This window comes from Microcaecilia unicolor, chromosome 4 (genome assembly GCF_901765095.1).
Source record: "Microcaecilia unicolor chromosome 4, aMicUni1.1, whole genome shotgun sequence".
Taxonomy (NCBI): domain Eukaryota; kingdom Metazoa; phylum Chordata; class Amphibia; order Gymnophiona; family Siphonopidae; genus Microcaecilia; species Microcaecilia unicolor.
Genome location: NC_044034.1, coordinates 167,505,639 through 167,533,277, shown reverse-complemented (window position 1 = coordinate 167,533,277; position 27,639 = coordinate 167,505,639). Strand labels below are relative to the sequence as shown.

General features: G+C 44.5%; 1 protein-coding gene across 1 annotated transcript in view; it reads right to left on the bottom strand.

The window, feature by feature from the left end:
- The window catches only part of C4H11orf49 (chromosome 4 C11orf49 homolog), a 242,936-nt gene that overhangs the window by 6,204 nt on the left and 209,093 nt on the right, over window positions 1-27,639 (bottom strand). The window contains exons 5-7 of the mRNA XM_030199487.1: window positions 22,101-22,186; window positions 11,041-11,236; window positions 4,456-4,565 (exon numbers count right to left, since the gene is read on the bottom strand). Of these exons, the coding sequence (XP_030055347.1) occupies window positions 4,456-4,565; window positions 11,041-11,236; window positions 22,101-22,186 (392 nt within the window). The remainder of the gene's footprint in view (window positions 1-4,455; window positions 4,566-11,040; window positions 11,237-22,100; window positions 22,187-27,639) is intronic.

Genomic DNA, 27,639 nt, shown 5'->3' with positions numbered 1-27,639 from the left:
GTACAGAGATGGGCTTACCTTCTACATGGTGATAAGCACTAATAGCACTGAGATGAACCCTTACAGCATTGGTTTTTATACCAGACTCAGAGAGGTGTACAAGGTATTCAAGCAGTTTTTGTGTAGGACAGGTGACAGGATCTAAGACTTTGCCCTCACATCAGACAGCAAAACTTTTTCCATTTAAATGAGCAACAGCTCTTAGTGGAGTCCTTCCTGGAAGCCAGTAAGATGCGGAGACAACCTCTGGCAAATCTAAGGATCCAAATTCTATGCTCTCAACATCCAAGCTGTGAGGGCCAGGAATTGGAGGTTGGGATGTAGAAGGGATCCCTCATTCTGCGTAATGAGGGTTGGAAAACATTCCAATCTCCACAGATCTTCAGAGGACAACTCCAGAAGCAGAGGAAACTAGATCTGCCTCGGCCAGTAAGGATCGATTAGGGTCATGGTTCTCTGGTCTTGCTTGAGTTTCAGTAAAGTCTTCTCTTTGAAAGGTATTGGAGGATATGCATATAGAAGTCCCTCCTCATCAATGTAGGAAAAAGGCATCTGATGCTAGTCTGCCCTGTGAACTGAGCCTGGAACAGAACTGAGGAAAGTGAAGAGCTGGAAAGCAGAATGTGTTTGGGGACATCTGGAGTGATTCTCATTCTAGAATAGCAGGATTTAACCTACAGTGTGTGTAACTGGGTAGAAAGCAGCTTACTCTCTCCCTCATTGCATCAAGAAGTCGTGTGATACCCTCTCCTAAATTGGGAAGGAAATGTCCAAGATAACCATTCTCTGCCCTTCCCTCATTTCTGCACCCAGGGACGGCCCAACCAATAGGTATGTCTAGGTTGTCACCTAGGGTAGCAGGAAAAAGAAGCCACAGCCGAAGCAAAACAATAAATCCTGACAACCACATAAACTCAAAGAACCAACAATACATACTTCTACCTGCAAGAAGTGCAGGCAGTTTCATATGTGCACCCCCACCTGGCCAAAGTTTAATATTTATAAGCGTAACATCTTAGGGGAAGGGGTAAATTAGGGACCTGAAAGTTAATTTTTTGTGGGGAGGGGTGGGGGGAAGACTGAAGGTTCACCTAAGGTGCCCAGTGGAGGAGTGGCCTAGTGGTTAGAGCACCAGTCTTGCAATCCAGAGGTGGCCGGTTCAAATCCCGCTGCTGCTTCTTGTGATCTTGGACAAGTTACTTGACCCTCCATTGCCTCAGGTACAAACTAGATTGTGAGCCCTCCTGGGACAGAGAACTATCCAGTGTACCTGAATGTAACTCACCTTGAGCTACTACTGAAAAAGGTGTGAACAAAATCTAAATAAATAAAAATACCCTTGCACCAACGTGTCCACACCTATGTACTTGTGAGGTCCTAAGTGCCTGGGCCCAGCAGGGGCTGACATCCTGCCAGAAGCAAACCTGGCAAAGAAACACCTCAGTATGGGAGGATCCTCTCCTTTTCAGCTGCTTCCTTTGCTCTTCCCTACTTGGGTACATTAGAAAACTTCACAGAAAAGTTTTGTTATGTGCCCAAACTGCAGGGCCTCTTTTCATATTCTTTGCTCTATTCTAAGTCTGTTTGCCAAAGGAATTCTCTCTCCTTTCATTTCTGTTCCTTTGATATATTATCTTTATGCTGCTGGGTAAACAGCCCTGCCCTAACCTAGTCATGCTGGGGCTTTAATAGACTACAGGGAGGCTGCTTTGAAAAGGATGTAAGACACAGGAGAAGTACAGAGGAAAAGAGTGTGTGTATATGAGAGGTGGTGATGGAAAGTTTGTGTGAGCAAGGGAGAGAGAATGTGTGTGAAAGAGGAGATAGACAGTTTATGTGAAGGAAGGAAAGAGTGCTCTGTGTGTGTATATGTTTTGTGTGGGAAAGTTTGTATAAAGAAAGGAGAGAGTTTTTCTGCAAGACAGAATACACATGTGAGGGAGAGGAAGAAAACATGTTAGAAAGATAGGGGATGGGACTTGATACACCGCCTTTATGTGGTTAGAATCAAAGCAGTTTTACATATTATATACAGGTACTTATTTTGTACCTGGGGCAATGGAGGGTTAAGTGACTCCCAGAGTCATAAGAAGCTGCAGTGGGAATTGAACCCAGTTCACCAGGATCAAAGCCTGCTGCACTAATCACTAGGCCATTCCTCCACTAATTTTTCCATTCCCTCACACTAGCATTTGAGGAAAGGGGAAAAAGTATGAACAGAAGAAATCCTCTCATTCTATAACAGGCCATCTGCATTTAAGGGCCTTGTGTGCGCTTACATTTATAAAATACTGTACACTTACTGGTATGAATGGCAGTAGTGCACCTAAGCGCTAGTCGATAATTATGTACTAACATGGCTTAGCTTGTAAATGCAAGAAGGTGTTCTCAGGGGAGGGGAATGGCTGATATTTATATGAGCTATTTGCAGTCCTGGCGTAAAGGTGTATGCCTACATTGGGCATTAGACTTCTTATAAAATAAGCTCACTACTAGTTTTATTAGGGTGCCCAGCTATAGAATTTCTCCAAAGTGTCTGTCAGAGTGAAAGTGTGTATGATGACAGTACGTAGACAGAGTGTGGAAAGAAAAAGTATTTCTGCTTATTTTCATGTGGAAGAAATAGAAAGGCACACCACAACTATATGTTAACACAATTCAGAAGCATTACATACACCAACATAAAACTGAGAAAAAAGTACAGAAAGACACAGACTGTCTTGCTCTCACTTAGATTGTAAGGCCTTTATTGTAGGAACATATAAACTCCCTTCAGAAATGACAGATGAAACACAAGGTTGACTCTTTTGATGCAGTACTCGGCAAGACATGGGTGAACCCTGAGTGGGCTCCTGCAGGTGTAGGCACAATATGGACCTACACTGAAATATACATAAAGGCAACTGGAGTAACTTTTAGCATCAATGAATTCACTGATCCTTACAACTTGTGCACCTCAGAATTGCTTATTCAATTTTTTTCACATTTGTTTTTTCTTGGGTGCAAGTTAGCCTTTTATTGACATTTCCAGCCTTTAGTGGCATACAGGCGAAACACCAATTTGATGCTATGTTTCCTTTAAGGCCCGTTACCATCTGGAATGCACTTCCTCTGGGTATCCAACTGGAAGCGAATTATATGCAATTACATAGGAAGTTAAAAACCTTTTTGTTTGATAAATTTTAGGATGTTTTATTGTTGAATTTTTGTAATTCCTCATGTTAATTTGAGTCTCTTATTTTGTGAACAGCCCTGTACCTCAAGCTGGATTAGATTAGATAACAAGGCACTTTGGCGGGCAGTCTCATTGCTGTAGGGATGAGCCTTGGGGCTACTTCAGTTGATGCAAAAAGATTATTGGGGCAGTGGATGTCTTCAGAACTGGATGTCATCACTTGGGGTTTGGAGCAGTTCAAGCTGCTTAGGAAGAAATGGTTGCTTTAGGGTGTGGAAAACTGGCATCACATCTGAGCTCTTTGAACTGTGCAACAAAGGGTTTGAGATGCCAAGACCTTAGCTGGCACCTCCATGCTCATGCATTCAGTACTTCCAGTCCTTTGAAGCACTCAGTTTCAAAATAGAAAAGCCCTCACCTCAAGTTAAAGTGCTGAAACCTCTTTAGATTTAGATAGGGGATGACAGCTAGCAAATCGTTTCACAGACCCCGGCATTTTTCCAGACTTAAGGGTCAGCTTAGAGCTGGGCCTAGTTTATCCTGCTCTCTAGGACTTCACTAGCAGCAGGTCCTAGCAATTGAAGGTGATGTTCTCCAGAATAGTCACAGTCAGATGTGTCATGGTCTCCTCTCAAGAATTTTACATGGACATCTGGTGTCCTCAAGAACAGCAGACTTAAAAACACTGATCCACTCTAATGCCACTGCTGCATCAAAAGGTAGTAGGATTAAAAAAAAAAAAAAAAAAAAAACTCTTTAAGGAAATAAAAGTGTCAAAGGGAAACCATGTGGGTCATTTGATGCTGGCAGTAAATCTAGATGCTAATGATCTATTATAAAAGAAACTAAATGTGATATAATAAAGCCTAACAACAAAACTAACAAAACCTGAAGAGATTTAGAGGATGGATAGAGGCAGAGGAACTGTGATGAAGAAAAATGTCAAAGTACCTCTTCTTTGATAACTGTTGTACAATGGCTGTAATGCCATCTACAGGCTATGAACTTCTTGAAATTTCTAGCGCTTAGCAAAGGATTTGTCCAGCAAAGCACACAGGAAGTCCTGTGATGCATCAGTATTTTTGAAAGACAAGCTTATGTTTGGAGAGCATATATTCATGTACAAAGAAAAATTGTTTACATAGATAGGTAGAAAGATACAGATATATATAGATACAGATATACCTGTAGATAGATAGATATACATACGCTCATATGCACTCACAGAGAAACACACATCATCCTTTTGGTGGCAATGCATGGTTTCATTGTTTTCTTACCAATTACTTTGTTGATCCCTTGATGCTTTGAAAGAACCATGAGAAACCCATAGAAGGTCAGTCTGTGAACACTGCTCAGGACCTCTCCAATAAGAGCAGGAGGGGGGCAGCTGTGGACAGAAAACTATTTTAACAAACAGGATGGGGACTTGCCTTGCAGACACTTCTAACCCAGACTCTCCTCTTTGTCATCCCCCCACCCTTCATGTGTGAATCCAGTTCAGTCAGAAATGCAGTGGGGCCTGAATGCAGCCGGGGAGCAGGAACCTAGCTCATCAGCAGGGGAATCTTGTTTGTTAGGTTTTGATTTTCAGATTCTTTTGGCCAGATGAGAAGAGTGATAATGTAGGACTATAAAGGAAGTGGTACTCAGTAGCTTGAAGCACCAGAATACTCTGTTCCAGCTACTGGAAAGAAAATCTAAACAGACAAAGCACTTGTACCAGCCAAGCAGATCTGAACAGCTGCAACAGGGTGTGTTATTTAGGTACATACTTAACTACACCTGTGTTAAAGCAAATCCAGATTGTTTCCTCACAAAAGGCAGTAACCCCTCCCTTCACCTATATTTGTACATACCCCCTGAACAAACATGACTACAAGCACACAACCCCCACCCATATATCTCTCATATACACCTTTCCTTACATGTTTGCAACAAACACAAAGGGAGAGTAATTTTTAAAAGACTTTCTATAGGTAAAGCAGTACTTTATGCACACAAATATTTTTAATAAATTGGATGTGTAATATACACACAATATGTACACAACACTGACAGGGCTGTGCAGAGGTTAGTGGGGGAGGGGGTTTGCAATTACATGCATACTTTTGAAAATCAGACTATATGCGTGTAAAAGAGCAGGTATATGTTTAAAGTCACTCAGGAGGTAATTCTAGAACTGCCGAAAGGGAGAAATGTAGGCATGTACCTTTCACTCTGCAGACTGATGAATTTTCCAAGTGACGGCATGTACATACTTTTACCTTTAAAATGACTGCAGGACAAGTACCCACACACATTTACACTTGCTAAAGCAGTGCTTCTCAAGTCCAGTCCTGGAGAACCCCTTCTCAGTCAGGTTTCCAGAATATCCACAATGAATACAATTGAAAGAGATTTGCATATAATAGAGGCAGTGTATGCAAATCAAGTTCATGCATATTCATTGTGGATATCCTAAAAACCTGACTGACAAGGGGTACTCCAGGACTGGACTTGAGAAACACAGTGAAAAAGTATGTGGATACTTTTTCTAAGTAAGAATGTGCAAAATTTTAAAATGGCAGAATTGTTGAGTGGAGTGAGTTTTCTGAGTTGCACTTTAGGCACGTTTTTCTTTGTGCTGCAGAAGCTACATCTGTAGGTTTTTACCTATGATTTTCTTGACAGAGCAATTTCTTATTGTATCATACCATTTAGACCCCTGAGGCAGGCCATCTAGCCGAAACACAATTTGTGTCGGGTCTTCTTGGGTCATTTTATGAAGACTACAATAAACATCAATCTTTATGAACACCTTGTTTATTTAGTGTCCTCCACTGTTGCCTGTTTTTTTTTCCAGAATTTTAAAATGTCAGAAGTACATGTTAGTCCCAAACCCTGTTCCATCTTCATTCCCTGGAATTTCTACCCACATAGAAGGAGAGTAATTATAGACAAATCTATTTACCATTTTACCTGCTATGCTATGCTATGGATGATTTATAGTCTGCAATATCTCCTTTTGGATTCACTGCAGATTACAATTGAGGAAAAGAAGCACCCTAGTCGGGTGGAGCATAGCAGACAGAAATCAGATCTAAATTAGCAGAACAAAAAATCATACCAATGGCAGAAAACATATGAGCTTTCAGGTGTTTCCTAAATAAGAGGGAAGACAAAGTCAGTCTTACAATATTTGGCAGCTCATTCCAAACCTTAGCGGCTAAATATTTGAAAGAAAAATCCAAATATTTGTTTTAGCTTAACCCCTCTGCAGCTTGGAAATGACACAGTGAAAGCTTGAGCCTATCGACAGGACTTGTTAGATCTTAGTAAAAGACAATGATTTGTTATTCCAACCACATTTTGGCCAGCAAAGGATATAAAAACAAAACATGCAATCTTAAAACATATACGAGAGGAAACTGGAAACCCATAGAAATAACAATATAAAGGTGTCCTCATAATCCACCTCTACAGGCAAACTGGATGGGCTTTACAGTCCTTATCAGTCACCGATTCTTTATTTACACACAAAAACCATCTTTTATACATACATCCTCCCCCTAAACACACACACATAGGATCCTCTCAAACACACAAAACAAGTGTCTTGTATGTATGCAGTTAGTGCCATTGAAAAAATAAAAAAACATAATAAATACCCCTTTAATGCCACAGATACCTGGATAAAGCACACTCTTTACACTAGCAGCCAGCACTGGTATAAAATGAGTAGTGGTAACAGTCAGTAAAGTCTTGAATGTTTTCCGAAACATTCCCCTAAAAAGACAAAGATATTCTGCAGCAGCCTCTGAACTGAGCATTAGGCATGCCATCTCTGCAGCACAAGAGGCAATCTTGGCCTCATGATCAAAAGCAAACTCCGGCGCTAGAGGCTGTTAACGCCATACTAGCGCCGGAATTTGCTGCTGACCCATGATCAGAGCCCTCGAGCGCCTGAAACAACGCACTCGAGGGCTCTTAGCGCAAGCAGCATGCAAATGCATGCTAATCAGCGCTTAACGCATTCATCCCCAATGATCAGCGTCCAGCGCGCCAAAGATTGGGTTGCTGGCCGCGGCAAAATCAACGCCAGCTCCGAGCTGGCGTTAGACTTTGCGGATCATTGGGGAGGAACGGTGAGCCCTGTCCAGCATGCAGTTGCATGCTGGCAGGCCCCCGTTCCCCCCCAAAGCAAACGCAAACAGGGGACTGGAGGTCCGGTGGACCTCCGGTCCCCCCGACGATCCGACCCCCTCCATGCCCAGGGAGGGTTGGAGATCCGGTGGGTCTCCAGCCCCCCCCCAAACCCCCAGAAATCGTGGTGGCCGCCTCCGGCCAAACGCTGTCCCACCCTCCCACCCAGCGACGGGGGGGCTGGAGGTTCGGTGGGTCTCCAGCCCCCCAAACCCCCAGAAATCGTTGTGGCCGCCTCCGGCCAAAGGCTATCACACACTGTTATCCATCGACGGGGGGGGGGGGGGGGGCTGGAGGCCCACGGACCTCCAGCCCACCCCAACTCCCCCCCCCCCCAGCGTTCTCCATTGAATCCCTGGTGGTCCGTGGTGACCTTCCCTCCCGGCAAGCCCCCCTACCTTTTGTTGGAGGAGGGACGCAGCCCTTTACATGGTCTGTAGCCCCGCCCAGCGCATCCCAGGATGCAATGGGCAGGGCGCCGCCATTTTGCAGCGGCGTCGACTGGAAGAGGAGGGATGCAGGCTGCGTCCCTCCTCCAACGAAAGGTAGGGGGGCCAGGAGGGGGGTTGTCACCACGGACCACCAGGGATTGAAAGGACAACACTGGGGGGGGGAGTTGGGGTGGGCTGGAGGTCCACCGGACCTCCAGCCCCCACCCCCCCCTTCGCTGGATGGGAGAGTGTTTGGCCGGAGACGGCCACTTCACAATTTCTGGGGGGTTTGGGGGGGGCTGGAGACCCACCGGATCTCCAGCCCTCCATGAACATGGAGGGGGTGGGATCGTCGGGGGGGGGGGACCGGAGGTCCACCGGACCTCCAGCCCCCCCCCCCCCCATCGCTGGGTGGGAGAGGGTTTGGTTGGTGGCGGCGGCCACGACGTTTTCTGGGGGTTTGGGGGGGGGGGGGCTGGAGACCCACCGGACCTCCAGCCCCCGTTGTTCGGGCCTCAGGGCAGGCTGTTTGACAGGTTTGGGCTTTTGACAGCCCAGACCTGTCAAACAACTGCGGGAGGATTGTGCTGAGCGCATGCTCAAGCACAATTCTCCCGCACTTCTACATGATAATCAAAGATAATAGCGCTGCAGAAAAGCCCTGATCATCGATGCAGAAAAGCCCTGCGCTGTCCCAGCGCTATTTTTAGGGCGCTGTTTGGAACAGCGCGGGGCTTTTGATCATGAGGGCATCTGAGACTTGTGGGGTCCAGAAGAGGCAGAGCAGGGAAGTACTAAAAAAGATGAGATGCCAACAGACTGTTTTTGAAAAGTAAATTTTGGTCACTTCTGTTTTTTTATCTTATATTCCCATGTGCTCTCATATTTCAAGTCCTGTTATTTGCACATTTATACCCTGCCAAAATCCTAGGCAGCCTACAAAAATTAACATAGGTAATTAACATCAACCAATTACAATTCAAACATGACAAATCTTATAAAACAACATAAAACATATAAACATTCTTGTCTTAAAAGCCCCCCCAATCAAAACTGATATCACAATAGACGGACAAATATCCGCTACCCCGAGGTCATCCCAACTGTAGGGAGATATTCACCAAACATCAACCTTATCCACCCCCAGTTCCAAAAGCCTGCTCAAAAAAAAATAGGTCTTTAGTGCATTTTTAAAGGATTCTATATCTTGCATCATTCTAACCTGTATTGGGCACATATGCTACAACTTTGGTTCACCTATTAATAATGCACTTTTCCTAGTCTTTTCCAGCTACACATTATTCAAATCAGGCATCCTCAGCAATCCAGTATCCTAGAACCAACACTTGCTCTGGAATATATCACTTAAGAATAGCATTCAGATAATAGGAAACACCTTGTTTCAATGCCATATGAATCAACAGTAAAATCTTAAAAATGTCATCCTAGATTCAATCAGCAAACAATGAAGCCACATCAACTGAGGGCTGACTGGCTCCCAGCACAAGCCTTGCTGCTGTATTCTGTACCATCTGTAATGGTTGAAGAGTAGATTGGTACTCTTTTCAAGCAGCACATATGCATATGTGATTTAACAGCTGGGATTTTGCTCTAGTACTAAAATATGAAAGAGCCGTCTATTCTTTGGCCTGGGCATTTGGAACATTCAAAATCTGGCACCCTATGCAGTTGCCTATGCTTAAATCTGAACCAGCCAACACCTGGATCCTGGGCACCATTACATCATCATCCTGATTCCTGATACCAGCCAACACTGGGATCCTAGGCACAAATACATCACCACACTGATCCCTGATACCATTATTAGAACATAAAACTTGTCATACTGGGACAGACCAAAGGTCCATCAAGACCAGTATCCTGTTCGCAACAGTGGTTAATCCAGGTCACAAATACCTGGCAATACACCAAGAGTAAAACAAATTTTATACTACTTAGTATAGAAAAAAGTGTGGATTTTCCCAAGTTTTAGTACTAGAGCAAAATCCCAGCTGTTAAATCACATATGCATATCCAGCAGACCGCCAAGACCTGTCGTTTCTTTCTTTACAACATCTGTAAAATCCGCCCCTTTCTTTCCGAGCACTCTAACAAAACCCTCATCCACACCCTTGTCACCTCTCGTTTAGACTACTGCAATCTGCTTCTTGCTGGCCTCCCACTTAGTCACCTCTCCCCTCTCCAGTCGGTTCAAAACTCTGCTGCCCGTCTCATCTTCCGCCAGGGTCGCTTTACTCATACTACCTCTCTCCTCAAGACCCTTCACTGGCTCCCTATCCGTTTTCGCATCCTGTTCAAACTTCTTCTACTAACCTATAAATGTATTCACTCTGCTGCTCCCCAGTATCTCTCCACACTCGTCCTTCCCTACACCCCTTCCCGTGCACTCCGCTTCATGGATAAATCCTTCTTATCTGTTCCTTTCTCCACTACTGCCAACTCCAGACTTCGCGCCTTCTGTCTCGCTGCACCCTACGCCTGGAATAAACTTCCTGAGCCCCTACGTCTTGCCCCATCCTTGGCCACCTTTAAATCTAGACTGAAAGCCCACCTCTTTAACATTGCTTTTGACTCGTAACCACTCGCCTCCACCTACCCTCCTCTCTTCCTTCCCGTTCACATTAATTGATTTGATTTGCTTACTTTATTTATTTTTTGTCTATTAGATTGTAAGCTCTTTGAGCAGGGACTGTCTTTCTTCTATGTTTGTGCAGCGCTGCGTATGCCTTGTAGCGCTATAGAAATGCTAAATAGTAGTAGTAGTAGTAAGTTCATCATAATAATGGCTTATGGACATTTTTATTTTAGGAAATTATCCAAACCTTTTTTTTTTTTTAACCTTGCTAAGCTAACTGCTTTTACCACATTCTCTGGCAATGAATTCCAGAGTTTACTTACACACTGAGTGAAGAAATATTTTCTCTGATTTGTTCTAAAGATACTACTTACCGGTAGTATCTTCATTGCATGACCCTAATACTTGTATTTTGGAAACAGTAAACAAGCAATTCACTTCTACCCATTCCACTATTTTATAGACTTCTAAGTGGAGTGGAAATGGTACAGGTGAATCACTTGGATCCTGGGCACCCATCAACATATGAGGAACACTGATGCCAGACAACAAGATCTGGTACACCAGTGGCATGATCCTGCTCAGCAGGGAGTCACCACCTTAATTACTGACAGGGATCAGCACTGGGAACACAATATGATTCCATTGCTTACCTTTGTTTGTACCTTTCACACAGGCTTTCTAAACACTGATAGAACACTGGAGCATCCACACCATCATGGGGGCTGCATTCACTTTGGGTTGACCGCTGGCGGTGCTGCTCAGAGGAGGATGTTGGCACTACTACAGTGTTGGGGTTCTTGCCAGTCAACAGATCCTGATAAATGGCAGCGGCACTCTCCAAGAATTCTGGAAAAAGAAAAAGAACATGTGTGTGTAGGTGGGTGATGAAGTAATGGTAGAAATGAACACTCATCATTAGCGCAAAGGAAATTTACCAGTAATAATCAAAATTGCAATGACATGATTCACCTGGATAAGAAACCAGCAAAACAGAAAAAAAATACCTCTTTTTTTTCACTAGAGGGAAAGTACAAAAGATGTACAAAAATGGAGACGTGGACACACTGGGAAGGAGTCAATATGGTGGCATGAAAGTCTGCCTGCCCTAACCTGCTGCTGAACTGTTTTCCTTTGGTTGTTTTCTTTGTTGAAGTGCTGCCAAAGAAGAAGGGGAAGGCTCCAGATCAACCCTGTTCAAGTGCTGGCCCTGCTACCTCTCAGGACAGGAATAAAGAGTTTGTGGAAAGGCAAGTTTAACACACGGCACAAGTTTCTCCAGCTGGGTTTCAGCAGAGGGACAGGAAAATTCTCAGGGAGACATGGTATCTCTCAGTCCATATCTTCACTTACTACCATCATTGAAGTTGGCTGGATCCTGGAGGCCTGGGTCAGAAGAGATGTGTGCGGAAGATATCGACCACAGAGGGGACCCGGCAACAGTAGCCTTGCCCAAGTCGGACTGCAAGGTTGCAGGTGAAGTAACATCTATTAAAACCTCAAGAATAAGTGGTGGAGCTCCTGGACTCTCTGAAATGGTGGCTACAGTCTGCTCCCCAATGACAAAACTATGGGTAGTTCTGTTGAGCCTCGGCACGTATATTAATACTTGTTCTCTTGAGATGAAGGCTCTTTTCTTCGGAGCTGAAGGAGAAAGTGCATAATGTAGAAAAAGAGAAGAAGAACAGAAGAGGAAGATTATGGATATAGATAAAGCAGTAGAGGAAATTAAAACTGTTAACACTGCAATGATTAAGGACAAGTTGGTCTGCCATATGAAGCTGGAACTAGACTGGGCCTCTAAATGGCAGATGACGTTTAATGTTAGCAAGTGCAAAGTGATGCACGTGGGAAAGAGGAACCCGAATTATAGATACGTAAAGTGAAGATACTTACCTGTAGAAGGTATTCTCCGAGGACAGCAGGCTGATTGCTCTCACAAGTAGGTTGACGTCTGTGTCGGCCCAGGAAACGGCAAATTTTCCACAGTAAAATTTAAAACGTTTTACCAGAGTCTTCTGGTGTGCAAACAGCGCGCACCGCGCATGCGCGGACAACTTCCCGCCCGTCGCGTGAGCGTGGCTCTTCAGTTTAATCAAAACGAAAAGAAACAAACTAACAACAACTCCAAAGAGCAGGTGGGAGGGTTGGTGAGAACAATCAGCGTGCTGTCCTCGGAGAATACCTGCTACAGGTAAGTATCTTTGCTTTCTCCGAGGGCAAGCAGGCTGCTTGTTCTCACATGCGGGGTATCCCTAGCAACCAGGCTCACTCAAAACAATGAACATTGGTCAACTGGACCTCGCGACGGCGAGGACATAACTTAGATTGATCTGAAACTATAAAAAACTAACTGAGAGTGCAGCCTGGAACAAAACAAAATGGGTGTATGGGAATGGAGTTGGATTCTAAACCCAAAACAGATTCTGCAGCACTGACTACCCAAACCGACTGTCGCGTTGGGTATCCTGCTGAAGGCAGTAGTAAGATGCGAATGTGTGGACTGATGACCACGTTACAGCCTTGCAAATCTCTTCAATAGAGGCCAACTTTAAATGAGCCACTGACGCAGCCATGGCTCTAACATTATGAGCTGTGACATGGCCCTCTAGAGTCAGCCCAGCTTGGGCATAAGTGAAGGAAATGCAATCTGCCAGCCAATTGGAGATTGTGCGTTTTCCGATGGTCGACTCCCCTCCTGTTCGGATCAAAAGAAACAAACAACTGGGCAGACTGTCTAAAGCGTAAAAGGCCAATGCTCCTTTGAAGTCCAAGGTATGCAAACTGCTTTCACCAGGGCGGGTATGAGGACGGGGAAAGAATGTTGGCAAGACAATTGACTGGTTCAGATGGAACTCTGACACCACCTTCGGCAAGAACGTAGGGTGCGTGCGGAGAACTACTTTGTTGTGATGAAACTTGATACCAGGTGCATGCACTACCAAGGCCTGAAGCTCACTGACCCTACAAGCTGAAGTAACAGCCACCAAGAAAACGACCTTCCAGGTCATGTACTTCAGATGGCAGGAATTCAGTGGCTCAAAAGGAGCTTTCATCAGCTGGGTGAGAACGACGTTGAGATCCCATGACACCGTTGGAGGTTTGACAGAGGGCTTTGACAAAAGCAAATCTCTCATGAAGCGAACAACTAAAGGCTGTCCAGAGATAGGCTTACCCTCTACACGGCGATGATAAGCACTAATCGCACTAAGGTGAACTCTTACGGAGTTGGTCTTGAGACCAGACTCTGACAAGTGTAGAAGGTATTCAAGCAGGGTCTGTGTAGGACAAGAAAGAGGATCTAGGGCCTTGCTGTCACACCAGACGGCAAACCTCCTCCATTTGAAAAAGTAACACCTCTTTGTGGAATCTTTCCTGGAAGCAAGCAAGACTCGGGAGACACCCTCTAAAAGACTCAAGGAGGCAAATTCTAAGCTCTCAACATCCAGGCCGTGAGAGCCAGAGACTGGAGGTTGGGATGTAGAAGCGACCCCCCGTTCTGAGTGATGAAGGTTGGAAAACACTCCAATCTTCACGGTTCCTCAGAGGACAACTCCAGAAGAAGAGGGAACTAAATCTGACGCGACCAGAAGGGAGCAATCAGAATCATAGTTCCACAGTCTTGCTTGAGTTTCAGCAAAGTCTTCCCTACTAGAGGCATACAGGATGCCTGTTCCCCAATGCAGGAGAAAGGCATCTGACACTAGTCTGTCATGGGCCTGAAGCCTGGAACAGAATTGAGGGACCTTGTGATTGATCTGAGTGGCAAAAAGATCCACCGAGGGGGTGCCCCACGCTCGGAAGATCTTGCAGGCGACACGCATGTCCAGTGACCACTCATGAGGTTGCATTATCCTGCTCAGCCTGTCGGCCAGACTGTTTTTTACGCCTGCCAGATAAGTGGCTTGCAGAAACATGCCATGACGGCGCACCCAAAGCCACATTTGGACGGCTCCTGACACAGAGGGCGCGATCCGGTGACCCCCTGCTTGTTGGTGTAATACATGGCAACCTGATTATCTATCTGAATCAATATGATTTGGTTGGACAGCCGGTCTCTGAAAGCCTTTAGAGGCTCCTTGAGTGTGAAGCCCATCTACATGAGCTCCCTACCCCAGGAGGGATGCATCCGTCGTCAGCACTTTTTGTGGCTGAGGAATTTGGAATGGACGTCCCAAGGTCAAATTGAATCGAATCGTCCACCACTGCAGAGAATTCCGGAAGTCGGTGGATAGTTGGATTATATCCTCTAGACTCCCTGAAACTTGATACCACTGGGAAGCTAGGGTCCAATGAGCTAATCTCATGTGTAGGCGTGCCATGGAAGTTACATGAACTGTGGAGGCCATGTGCCCCAGAAGTCTCAGCATCTGCGAGCCATGATCTGTTGAGATGTCCGAACTATGGACCCCATGGCAGGAGGTTGTCTGCCCTAGCCTCGGGAAGATAAGCTCGAGCTGTCTTTGTGTTCAACAGAGCTCCAATGAATTCCAATTTTTGAACTGGGGTGAGATGGAGTAATTGATCACAAACCCCAATAGTTCTAGCACCTGAATAGTCATTCGCATGGACTGTAGAGCGCCAGCCTTCGAGGTGCTCTTCACCAGCCAATCGTCGAGATAAGGGAACACATGCACTCCCAGTCTGCGTAGCAACGCTGCGACTACCGCTAGGCACTCTGTGAACACTCTGGGCGCAGATGCCAGACCAAAGGGCAGTACACAGTACTGAAAGTGCTGAGTTTCCAGCCAAAATCGAAGATACTTACTGTGAGCTGCAAGTATCGAAATATATGTGTAAGCATCCTTTAAGTCCAGAGAGCATAGCCAATTGTTTTCTTGAATCATGGGGAAAAGGGTGCCCAGGGATACCATCCTGAAATTTTCTTGGAGAAGAAATTTGTTCAGGGCCCTCAGATCTAGGATGGGACGCATCCCCTCTGTCTTTTTCTGCACAAGGAAGTACCTGAAATAGAATCCCAGCCCTTCTTCCCCTGGTGGAACGGGTTTGACCGCTTGGGCCTTCAGAAGGGCGCAGAGTTCGTCTGCAAGTACCTGTTTGTGCTGGGAACTGTAAGAATGAGCTCCTGGTGGGCAATTTGGAGGTTTGGACTCCAGATTGAGGGTGTATCCTGACCGGACTATTTGAAGGACCCACTGGTCGGAGGTTATGAGAGTCCACCTTTGGTGAAAAAATATCAACCTCCACTCAACCGGCAAGTCGTCCGGTATGGACAGTTTTACAGAGGCTATGCTTAACTGGAGCCAGTCAAAAGCCCGTTCCCTGCTTTTGCTGGGGAGCAGCACAGGCCTTAGACGCACGCTGTTGACGAGAACGAGCAAGCTGGGGCTGAGCCTGGGAAGGCTGTCGAGAAGCTGGAGTGTACCTACGCCTAGAATAGGAATAGGGAGCACTCCTCTTCCCCCCCAAAATATCTCCTAGATGAGGAGCTAGTAGCAGAAGACGCCCGGTGGGAGACAGAATCCATAGCATCATTATGCTTCTTGAGCTGATCAACAAGATCCTCTACTTTTTCACCAAAAAGGTTGTCCCCCTGGCAAGGAACATCCGCCATTCGCTGCTGGACCGAATGATCCAGGTCAGAGACACACAGCCATGAGAGTCTACACATCACTATACCTTGAGCAGAGATCCTGTATGCTACATCAAAAGTGTCGAACGTACTCCTGGCCAGGAATTTTCGACATGCCTTCTGCTGCCTGACCACCTGGCGAAAAGGCTCGGCTTGCTCCGGAGGGAGTGCATCAACCAAGCTAGACAGTTGCCTTATCGAGTCCCGAAAATGAACGCTCGTGAAGAGCTGGTATGATTGGATCTTGGCAGCGAGCATAGCGGCCTGATACGTCTTCCTCCCAAAAGAATCAAGAGTCCTAACTTCTCTGCCTGGGGGTGCCGAAGCATAGTCTCTAGTACTCCTGGCTTTCTTGAGGGCGGAGACCACCACCATAGAATTGTGGGGTAACTGAGACCTCATCAATCCAGGTTCACCGTGAATCCGATTCTGGGATTCAGCTTTCTTCGGGATCACAGGGCCAGAAGAGGAGCCGCCCAGTTTCGCATAAGGACTTCTTTCAGTACCTTAAGCAGAAGGACTGTCACAGCCTCTTTAGGTGGAGAAGAATAGCCCAGGACTTCGAGCATCTCAGTCCTGGGCTTATCCTCAACCTCCACAGGGAAGGGAATAGCCGTAGCCATTTCCCGGACAAAAGAGCAAAAGGAAAGACTCTCCGGTGGAGAAAGTCTCCTCTCTGGTGGAGGGGAAGGTTCAGAGGGAATCCCATAGGACTCATCAGAAGAAAAGTACCTAGGATCTTCCTCTTACTCCCACGAATGCTCCTGCTCAGTATCGGATAAGACCTCTGTTAAGGTACTTCGACACTGAACCTGCCTCGACGCCGAGAAACGAGAGGCCAACGCCCGGTCTGACTGCGGTGAAGCTCCATCCACCGATGTCGAAGGGGATAGGAGGAAATGTCCTATTGTGGATTAAAAACTGGTTGAAGGATAGGAAACAGAGAGTGAGGTTAAATGGGCAGTATTCACAATGGAGAAGGGTAGTTAGTGGGGTTCCTCAGGGGTCCGTGCTAGGACTGCTGCTTTTTAATATATTTATAAATGATTTAGAGATGGGAGTAACTAGCGAGGTAATTAAATTTGCTGATGACACAAAGTTATTCAAAGTTGTTAAATCGCAACAGGATTGTGAAAAATTACAAGAGGACCTTACGAGACTGGGAGACTGGGCGGCTAAATGGCAGATGATGTTTAATGTGAGCAAGTGCAAGGTGATTCATGTGGGAAAAAAGAACCCGAATTATAGCTACGTCATGCAAGGTTCCACGTTAGGAGTTACGGACCAAGAAAGGGATCTGGGTGTCGTCGTCGATAACACACTGAAACCTTCTGCTCAGTGTGCTGCTGCGGCTAAGAAAGCGAATAGAATGTTGGGTATTATCAGGAAAGGTATGGAAAACAGGTGTGAGGATGTTATAATGCCGTTGTATCGCTCCATGGTGCGACCGCACCTTGAGTATTGTGTTCAATTCTGGTCGCCGCATCTCAAGAAAGATATAGTAGAATTGGAAAAGGTGCAGCGAAGGGCGACTAAAATGATAGCGGGGATGGGACGACTTCCCTATGAAGAAAGACTAAGGAGGCTAGGGCTATACAGCTTGGAGAAGAGACGGCTGAGGGGAGACATGATAGAGGTATATAAAATAATGAGTGGAGTGGAACAGGTGGATGTGAAGCGTCTGTTCACACTTTCCAAAAATACTAGGACTAGGGGGCATGTGATGAAACTACAGTGTAGTAAATTTAAAACAAATCAGAGAAAATTTTTCTTCACCCAACGTGTAATTAAACTCTGGAATTCGTTGCCGGAGAAAGTGGTGAAGGCGGTTAGCTTAGCAGAGTTTAAAAAGGGGTTGGACGGTTTCCTAAAGGACAAGTCCATAAACCGCTACTAAACGGACTTGGAAAACTCCAAAATTCCAGGAATAACATGTATAGAATGTTTGTACGTTTGGGAAGCTTGCCAGGTGCCCTTGGCCTGGATTGGCCGCTGTCGTGGACAGGATGCTGGGCTCGATGGACCCTTGGTCTTTTCCCAGTATGGCATTACTTATGTACTTATGTACTTATGGGAGTCGACCTGGGTGGCAGGCGGCACCGCGGTCAGGGACCTCACCGCAGGAGAAGGGCCAGACACCGCTGCAGGATACGGTACAGAAGGCGCAAGCACCCCCGACACCGAAGCTGACTGGCGTAGCAGTCCTTCCAGAAGTTATGGAAACAAGGCCCGGATGCGCTCGTTGAGAGCTGCCATTGGAGAAGGCTGCGGGGTCGGTGGAACAGGCGGTGTCAGAATCCGTGGAGGCTCGGGAGCAGGTAATGGGCTGCTAGGAGACCGATGCATCAGCACCTCCTGTATCGAGGGGGAGCAACTCTCTTGACACCCCGGAGATCCCAGTACTGTGTTTTCGAAGGAGAATGATGACGGTGCTTCTTCGCCTTTGCACAATGCCCATCATCGAGACTCCTCGTTACCGATGAGGAGGACGTGGAATCCTCAAGTCTCCCACTTACCTGAAGCATTCTTTGGCTGCCTTTAATTTAAAGGTTTGATCGTGTGCAGGAGGATCACAGAAGATTTGTGTGACTGCAATTCCCAGTGCTTCTCTGTGGGTTTTTTTTATCACAGGGATAAGAACAGTGGTTTTATATTGCAGTGGAGTTTTTTTCTTTCTTCACTTGAGAACTTGTTGGATACAAAGATCAGCAATGTTCAACATCTGCTACAATTATTAAGAACTGGGTTTAGTGTGCCCTTGGTTTTTTAGGGCTCATTGACTGATCTTTATTGAGACTGTGCTCTGATGATACACAGAGACTGAAGAAACTGCAACTTAGGGTTCATGTTCAATGTTCTTTGTGGGATTTACATATGTGATCAGGGTTTAAGTTTGGTGTGGATGGCAGTGTGAGTGAGTTGCAGGGATATTATTTAGTAATTCTTTTAATGCACTGACTTGTTTTCACTAATAAAGATTTTGTAATTTATATAGAACAGGAGTACTGTTTGTTGTTAATATATTACTAACACCAATACCTAAGAACTCCAAGAAACCTGCAAACAATATTACCAACTACCGGCCAATTGCCTCCATTCCCCTAATTACAAAACTGATGGAAAACAGAGTGACTTCGCAGCTCAATGAGTATACTGAAAAGTTTTCCATACTGCATGAATCACAATCGGGCTTCCGTTCGGTCCACAGCACAGAAACGGTCCTCATTACTTTAATATCCAAATTCAAACAAGAAATAGCAATTGGTAACCATATCCTTCTTCTGCAATTCGACTTATCCAGCGCCTTTGACATTGTTGATCATACCATCCTAACTAAACTTTTGGACAAACTTGGGATAGGTGGCAACATCATTAACTGGATAAAAAGCTTCATCACTACAAGATCCTACCAAGCCACAGGACCTACAAACATGTCATCTCCATGGTTATCGGAATGTGGAGTGCCACAGGGATCTCCGCTTTCTCCAATAATTTTTAACCTAATGATGATTCCTCTGGCCAGAGCACTTGCCAAATATGGCCTCAATCTCTTCATTTATGCTGACGACATCACCATATTCATCCCTTTTAAAACTGACATATCTGAAATCTCTGATAAAATAAAGACAGGTATGACCACTTTAACCTCTTGGGCCGATGCTTTGAGGATGAAATTAAATAAAGAGAAAACACAGTGTTTAGTCCTATCTTCTCAACATTCTCCACTCCTCCCAACTACTCTTAGCACCCCAGAGGTTAAACTTCCCATATCAGACAACTTGAAAATCCTTGGAGTAACGATTGATAGCCATTTATCATTTGAAAACCATGCTAAAGTCATCAACAAAAAGAAGTTTAACATAATGTGGATTTTGAAACGAGTGAAATCATATCTTCCCTTGGACACCTTCCAGAACCTAGTACAATCCACTGTACTCACACATGCAGATTATTGCAACAGTGTGTTTTTACGGTGTAAGTCCCTAATATTGAAAAAGCTCCAGACTTCCCAAAACACGGCAGCCAGACTTATTTTTGGCACGTGAAGATTCGATAGCGCAACACCTCTTCGAGAGAAGCTTCACTGGCTCCCCATCAGAGAAAGAATTAACTTTAAAGTCCACACAATGATTTACAAGATACTACACGGAGAAGCCCCCACCTACATGAATCACCTTCTCGACCTCCCAACCAGGAATAGTTTGACGTCTTCCCATACTTACCTTAATCTACACCTCCCCAACTGCAAAGGTATTAAGTACAAATCCTTCTACGCATCCAATTTTTCCTTTTCAGGTAGCCAGCTTTGGAATGCTCTACCAAGACCTATCCGTACCATTAATGGCCTTTTGCCCTTCAGAAAAGCACTGAAGACCCATCTCTTCAAGATAGCCTACCCTAATGATTCAACCTAACCAAAGCTTGCCCACATGATTCTTATTGATGATTGTTATACATTGACCATGTTTCCCATTTTCCTTTTTGCTACCCCATATCCATTCCTCTCCATCTTCCTATGCCTACTTCCCGACGCTCATTTCCTTCTGCACCCAATTCCTCCTATGTTCAATTTACTTATCTGTTAATCCCATTAATATTGTGTTTACTACAAACTGTATATTCTTCTTACGACTTTGTAATTCTTGATATTGTTACTATGTAAGCCGCATTGAGCCTGCCGTGTGTGGGAAAGCGCGGGGTACAAATGTAATAAATAAATAAATGTATTTAGTTGTAGAGATCATTTTGATTGATTACTATCAGATGACATGTTTTCTGTAACAAGTGTTTTGTGCTTATTCATATTAAAAAAAATATATATATATATATATAGAGAGAGAGAGAGAGAGCTGTTGCGTGTGTTTGTTTGTCCGTGCCTGAACTCCCCCGGCCCCCGAAGAGCTACGGCCACAGAACCCGGCATGCAAACTCTACCTGCCATTGCCGAGGTTATTGTGTAGTTTGAAGTGATTCGGTTCACAGGGGCACTCAGGGAGGGGGAGCAATACCTCTATCCATTAAATGAATAGGCTGCAGGTCAGAAAGTTTTTCTTGCTGTTGCTAAGCGACAAACTGCTTGGGACAGGGTGAGGGCTCAGAGACTGGTGGGGAGAAACATGGACAGCAGCCGTGCAGTTGTCCCTCTCTCATTCTGTAATACCCTCTTCCCTAACAATTTCAGTACAAGGGAGGTTCAGAGATTGTTGGGAACAGGGTAGGGAGAAAGTATTGGGGTCAGACTGGGAAGTGTGTGTGTGTATTCACTACCCCGCCAGGGGAAAGCGCCTCAAAAAGGGCGGGAAACTGAATTTCAATATGCCCTTGAAAAGAAGGGCTGTGTTTTGACAGGAAAACAGTGAAAGCCAAATGGCAGGCACTTGAAAGAAACAACTAATCAAGAAAATCAATCTAAACAAAAGAAAGGTTAGTGCAAAGTAAGGATCCAGTCTCTACAGTTTCTGATTTAAGAAAGTATTAAACTCAATGTCACCCTTTCTCACATAGCCCTCAGCAAAACACCCCAGTCACACTCAGCCATTCTCACATACCCTCACTCACACTCACCCATTGTAATACAGCACTCAGCAAAACACCCCACTCACACTCACCTGTTTTTACAGCTCTCAGCAAAACAACCCCAATCACACACCCCAGAATAGCACACTTCCACTCACCTCTCAGTACCACACCCCACTGACACCCGTTCTCACATATCCCAGAGTAGCACACCTCTATGCACACTCACCCCTCAGCAGTACACCCCCACTTACATTCATCCGTTTTCACACACCCCTCAGCAAAACACCCCACTCACACTCATCCATTCTCACACACCCCTCAGCAAAATACCCCACTCACACATCTCTCAGCAGCCAAAAAAAAAAACCCACTCACACATCTCTCAGCAGAAAACCCCCACTCAAACCTTCTTCACACAAATAAACCTTGCTTTTCTTAATTACAAAGTACTAACCTATTGCTGACCAACGCCAGTGGGGACAGCTAGTACTTAATAAATATAAAAGGAGGATACAGTCAAGGAGAGGAAGAGAACTAGTTAGATATAAGAAGAGAAATGGGCTTGGGGGTAGGAGCAGCACGTGTCATTCTTCCACTCACCAGAGTAGTAAAACTGGATCTGAAATGCGAAGAGAAAGTCTGAGAATGACATTAAGCAGTCCATAGCATCATCCATCAAGACAATCCTGAGGAGATAAAATTATGGAACACCTCAACCCCATCACAGAAAGACTTCATCCACAAATGCTTCTACAGTTAAGACTGCTGGTGAATTTTAATGTTCAGGTTTTTAGTTTGTTTTTGTTTTTTTAAATATATTTAGGGCCTGATCTACTAAACTTTCTTTCCTAGTGAAAGCTTTAGTAAATCAGGCCCTAATGTTTATTAATGATGTTTAGCAATAATACAAAACATATAGCAGAAACAAAGATCTAAATTCTATCAAGATAATGCTCTAGGACTGGCTTGTCCAACCTTTTTCTATCAAGGGTCACATTTTATACTTGTAGCATTCGGAGGGCCAAAACACGCACTATCATATTTTGTCATATGTTTAGTCAAATAGTGTCAAAATATGAAAGTGCATTGACCCTTCCAGCCTTCAACCAGTCTCTCTCTCTCTTATATACCCCCCCCCCCCCCCAAGTCTTCACCCAGTCTCTCTCGCTTTCTCTCATTACCCTCCCCCCCCCCCCCCCCAAAAAAAAAAATCTTTACCCAGTCTCTTTCCCTTCACCTGGCTTCAGCTGCAGAAGAAACAGCGAGATTCCTGCTTCCCCACTGTGCCATGGCTCTCTGCAAGTTTCAGTTGCACGGTGCCAGAAGTTCAGGTTAGTCTCATGGTTTCAAATCTCTTGAGACTTGAAACTGTATTACCAATCTAAACTTCCAGCACTGCGTGGCTCCAAGGTTACAGAGAGCAGAGTCATAGTGGGGAAGCAGGAATCCTACTGTAAGCACCACAAGAACTGCCAAGCTTCAGAGGGCCAGAAAAAAAGCATTTGGTGGGCTGGATTCTGGCCCACAGGCTGTAGGTTGGACAAGCCTAGAGCTAGAATATTCCCTTCTACAAGCTGGCATTTGAGGTTGATCTGGCCTATTATGATAAAGTTTTGAATAATGCTGGAAGTATAAGGATTTGGAAAAAATTTCAGTAGTTTGATAGGTTTAAAGTATGCAGCCACTTTTACACCTACAGACCTAGTAGGTACAATTTTTCTTCTGAAAGTTCACCTACACAGGTACCTGGTGATCCACATACTTTGCTTGCACCTCTTTTTTCTGTGGATGGGGAAGAGGGAGAGTATGTGTACAGATTTGAAATACAAACCCAGAATAGAACATTATTGCTCAAAATATGGCCGTGTCAGGCACTGATTCTCAATTTTCCATGTGTTGTAGTTAGTAAACCTATTCATTAACGGATCTACTTTTGTCTGGTCTGTTAATTTCATCTCCACCTGGCGCTTGTGGAAGAGTTGTCTTCTTGCTTCCTCAGACAGCTAAATGGGCATCACGACCACACAAAAGGCAGCTCTAACTATGCCCGGTTAGCTATGAGGCTACAACAATGAATATCAGCTGTACCCATGTAACATCTGGGCATCACCAGATACCTGGATATTCAGGGTCAGTGCCCAATTAGACCTGGCATTGAATATCTGAGCCTAATTCTGCCTGCAGCACTCAGCCAGGACCTGCCCACCAGGGGATGTACTATCCTCTCACACTGAGGATATGTCTCCAAGTGCTGACCGGGAGGAAAAGGTTAGGACAGTTGTTGTAGTTGGTGATTCGATCATTAGGCATATAGATAGTTGGTGGCTGGTGGACATGAGGATCGCCTGATGACTTGCTTGCCTGGTGCGAAGGTGGCAGACCTCACTCGTCACCTAGATAGGATTTTAGATAGTGCTGGGGAGGAGCCGGCAGTCTTGGCACATGTGGGTACCAATGACATAGGAAAATGTGGGAGAGAGGTTCTGGAAGACGAATTTAGGCTCTTAGGTAGAAAACTCAAATCCAGATCCTCTAGGGTAGCATTTTCTGAAATGCTACCCGTTCCACGCGCAGGGCCCAAGAGACAGGCAGAGCTCCGGAGTCTCAATGCATGGATGAGACGATGGTGCAGGGAGGAGGGTTTTAGATCTGTTAGGAAATGGGCAACATTCTGGGGAAGGGGGAGCCTATTCCGAAAGGATGGGCTCCACCTTAACCAGGGTGGGACCAGGCTGCTGGCATCAGCATTTAAAAAGGAGATAGAGCAGCTTTTAAACTAGAAATGGGGGGAAGGCCGACAGTCATTCAAAAGCGCATGGTTCGGGATAAGGTATCTTTCAAAGATATCACCAAAACAGGGAAGATAGGGCATCTATTAGATTGTAAGCTCTTTGAGCAGGGACTGTCTTTCTTCTATGTTTGTGCAGCGCTGCGTATGCCTTGTAGCGCTATAGAAATGCTAAATAGTAGTAGTAGTAGTAATCCCGATAGCAAAGTTGCAAAAGAGACCATAGTAGATAATGAGGCATATTTTCAAAGCACTTAGCCTTTCAAAGTTCCATAGGTTTCTATGGAACTTTGGAAGGCTAAGTGCTTTGAAAATGAGCCCCATTACAAAATATTTCTAAAAAGCAAGAAAAAGACCTCAAAACGCCCGACCGCTTACTTTCAATTCTCAGCGGCTTTAACTGGGGGCGTGGTGTTCATCACTGGTCATAAAAACCTTGCTTGGAAAGAATTATTTTAACTTTTAATTTATTTCCAAATAGATTTTAACAATTTTGCTCTTTTTACAAGAAAATTTTTTTAAATATATTGACAATATCAATGCTAACTTCAAATTTTCTTTGGTTCATAAAAACCTTCACTGATTCTCATGAAGTGCTCTAAAGCAGTTTTACAAAGATAAAGTAAAGTCGAGCACTTATCTGTTGCCCGACGGTGGCCCCATCCGTTTCGCTTGTGGGCTTTTTCAAGGGCTGTGCTTCGACAGGGAAAGCATTGAGAACATTTTTTTTCCTCTCACTTGATCTGACCATAACTTAGTGCTGCTTTGAAGCAGCACTAAGTTATGGTCAGATCAAGAGAGAGGAAAAAAATGAAAAATTAGCTATAATAGGCAGCTCTGAGACCTTGTGGAAGGAGGATAACCAGTGGGACACTGTCATACCAGGGTACAAATTATATCGTAGTGATAGGGTGGATCGAATTGGTGGAGGGGTAGCATTTAATATTAACGAGAACCATTAATCAAATAGATTGAAAATTCTGCAGGAAAAAACACTTCTTGGAATCACTGTGGACTGAAATTCCACGTATAAAGGGGAAAAGGATAGTGATAGGAGTGTACTACCGTCCGCCTGGCCAGGATGAACAGACGGATGCAGAAATGTTAAAGGAAATTAGGGACACAAACAAACTGGGCAACACAATAATAATGGGTGATTTCAATTACCCTGAAATTGACTGGGTAAATGTAACATTGGGGCACGCTAAGGCGGTAAAATTCCTTGATGAAATCAAGGACAGCTTTATGGAGCAGCTGATACAGGAGCCGACGAGAAGGAAAAATTCTAGACCTAGTCCTTAGTGGAGCACATAATCTGGTGCGGGAGGTAATGGTGCTGGGGCCAATTGATAACAGTGATCATAATATGATTGGATTTGATATTAGCTTTGAAGTATACATAGGAAATCAAATATGTTAGCATTTAACTTTAAAAAAGGAGACTATGATAAAATGAGAAGAATGGTGAAAAAAAAAACTTAGAGAAGCGACTGCGAGAGTCAAAAATTTACATCGGGCGTGGATGCTGTTCAAAAACACCATCCTGGAAGCCCAGGCCAAATATATTCCGCATATTAAATGACAGCCGGCATGGTTAAAAAGTGAGTGAGGAAGCTATTAGAGCTAAAAGAAAATCCTTCATAAAATAGAAGAAGGAACCGACTGAAAATAATAAGAAACAGCATAAGGAATGTCAAGTCAAATGCAAAGCGCTGATAAGGAAGGCTAAGAGAGACTTCGAAAAAAAAGATTGCGTTGGAGGCAAAAACACATAGTAAATTTTTTTTAGGTATATTAAAAGCAGGAAGCTGGCAAAAGAATCGGTTGGACCGCTAGATGACCGAGGAGTAAAAGGGGCGATCAGGGAAGAGAAAGCTGTAGCGGAGAGATTAAATGAAATCTTTATTTATTTGTTGCATTTGTATCTCACATTTTCCCCCCTATTTACAGGCTCTATGTGGCTTACATAGTACCAGAGAGGCATTCGCAGGCTCTGGTGTGCACAAGTACCAAATGATATTGTGGTGGGATAGGTTCTCGTGGAACAGTCTTATTGGGGTATCATGAAGCGGAAGGGTTGTGTAATGACCATTGCGTACTTAGGTTTTGATGTGTTGCAAAGTTTGAGCATTTAAGTTGGATCAGTAGGGTAGGCCTTTTGAAACAAGTTGGTTTTTAGTGATTTCCGGAAGTTTAAATGGCCATATGATGTTTTCACAGCTTTCGGTAGTGCGTTCCACAATTGTGTGCTTATATAGGAGAAACTGGATGCGTAGGTTGATTTGTATTTAAGTCCTTTGCACCTTGGGTAGTGGAGATTTAGATATGTCTGTGATGATTCAGATGTGTTTCTGGTTGGTAGGTCTATGAGGTCTATCATGTAGCTTTGGACTTCACTGAGGAAGATTTGGGTGGGATACCGGTGCCAGAAATGGTATTCGAAGCTGACGAGTCGGAGAAACTTAATTAATTCTCTGTAAACTTGGAGGATGTAATGGAGCAGTTCTACAAACTGAAGAGTAGCAAATCTCCTGGATCAGATGGTATTCATCCCAGAGTGCTGATAGAACTGAAAAATGAGCTTGCGGAGCTATTGTTAGTAATATGTAATTTATCCTTAAAATCGAGCGTGGTACTGGAAGACTGGAGGGTGGCCAATGTAACGCCGATTTTTTTAAAAAGGATCCAGAGGAGATCCGGGAAATTACAGACTGGTGAGTCTGACGTCGGTGCCAGGCAAAATGGTACAGACTATTATTAAGAACAAAATTACAGAGCATATTCAAAAGCATGGATTAATGAGACAAAGTCAACATGGATTTAGTGAAGGGAAATCTTGCCTCACCAATCTACTACATTTCTTTGAAGGGGTGAACAAACATGTGGATAAAGATGAGCTGGTTGATATTGCGTATCTGGATTTTCAGAAGGCGTTTGACAAAGTACCTCCTGAAAGACTCCAAAGGAAATTGGAGAGTCATGGGATAGGAGGTAGTGTTCTATTGTGGATTAAAAACTGGTTAAAAGATAGAAAACAGAGAGTAGGGTTAAATGGTCAGTATTCTCAATGGAGAAGGGTAGTTAGTGGGGTTCCCCAGGGGTCTGTGCTGGAACCGCTGCTTTTTAACATATTTATAAATGACCTAGAGATGGGAGTAGCCTTGTAAGGTAATTAAATTTGCCGATGACACAAAGTTATTCAAAGTCGATAAATCGCGGGAGGATTGTGAAAAATTACAAGAAGACCTTATGAGACTAGGCATCTAAATGGCAGATGATGTTTAATGTGAGCAAGTGCAAAGTGATGCACGTGGGAAAGAGGAACCTGAATTATAGCTACGTCATGCAAGG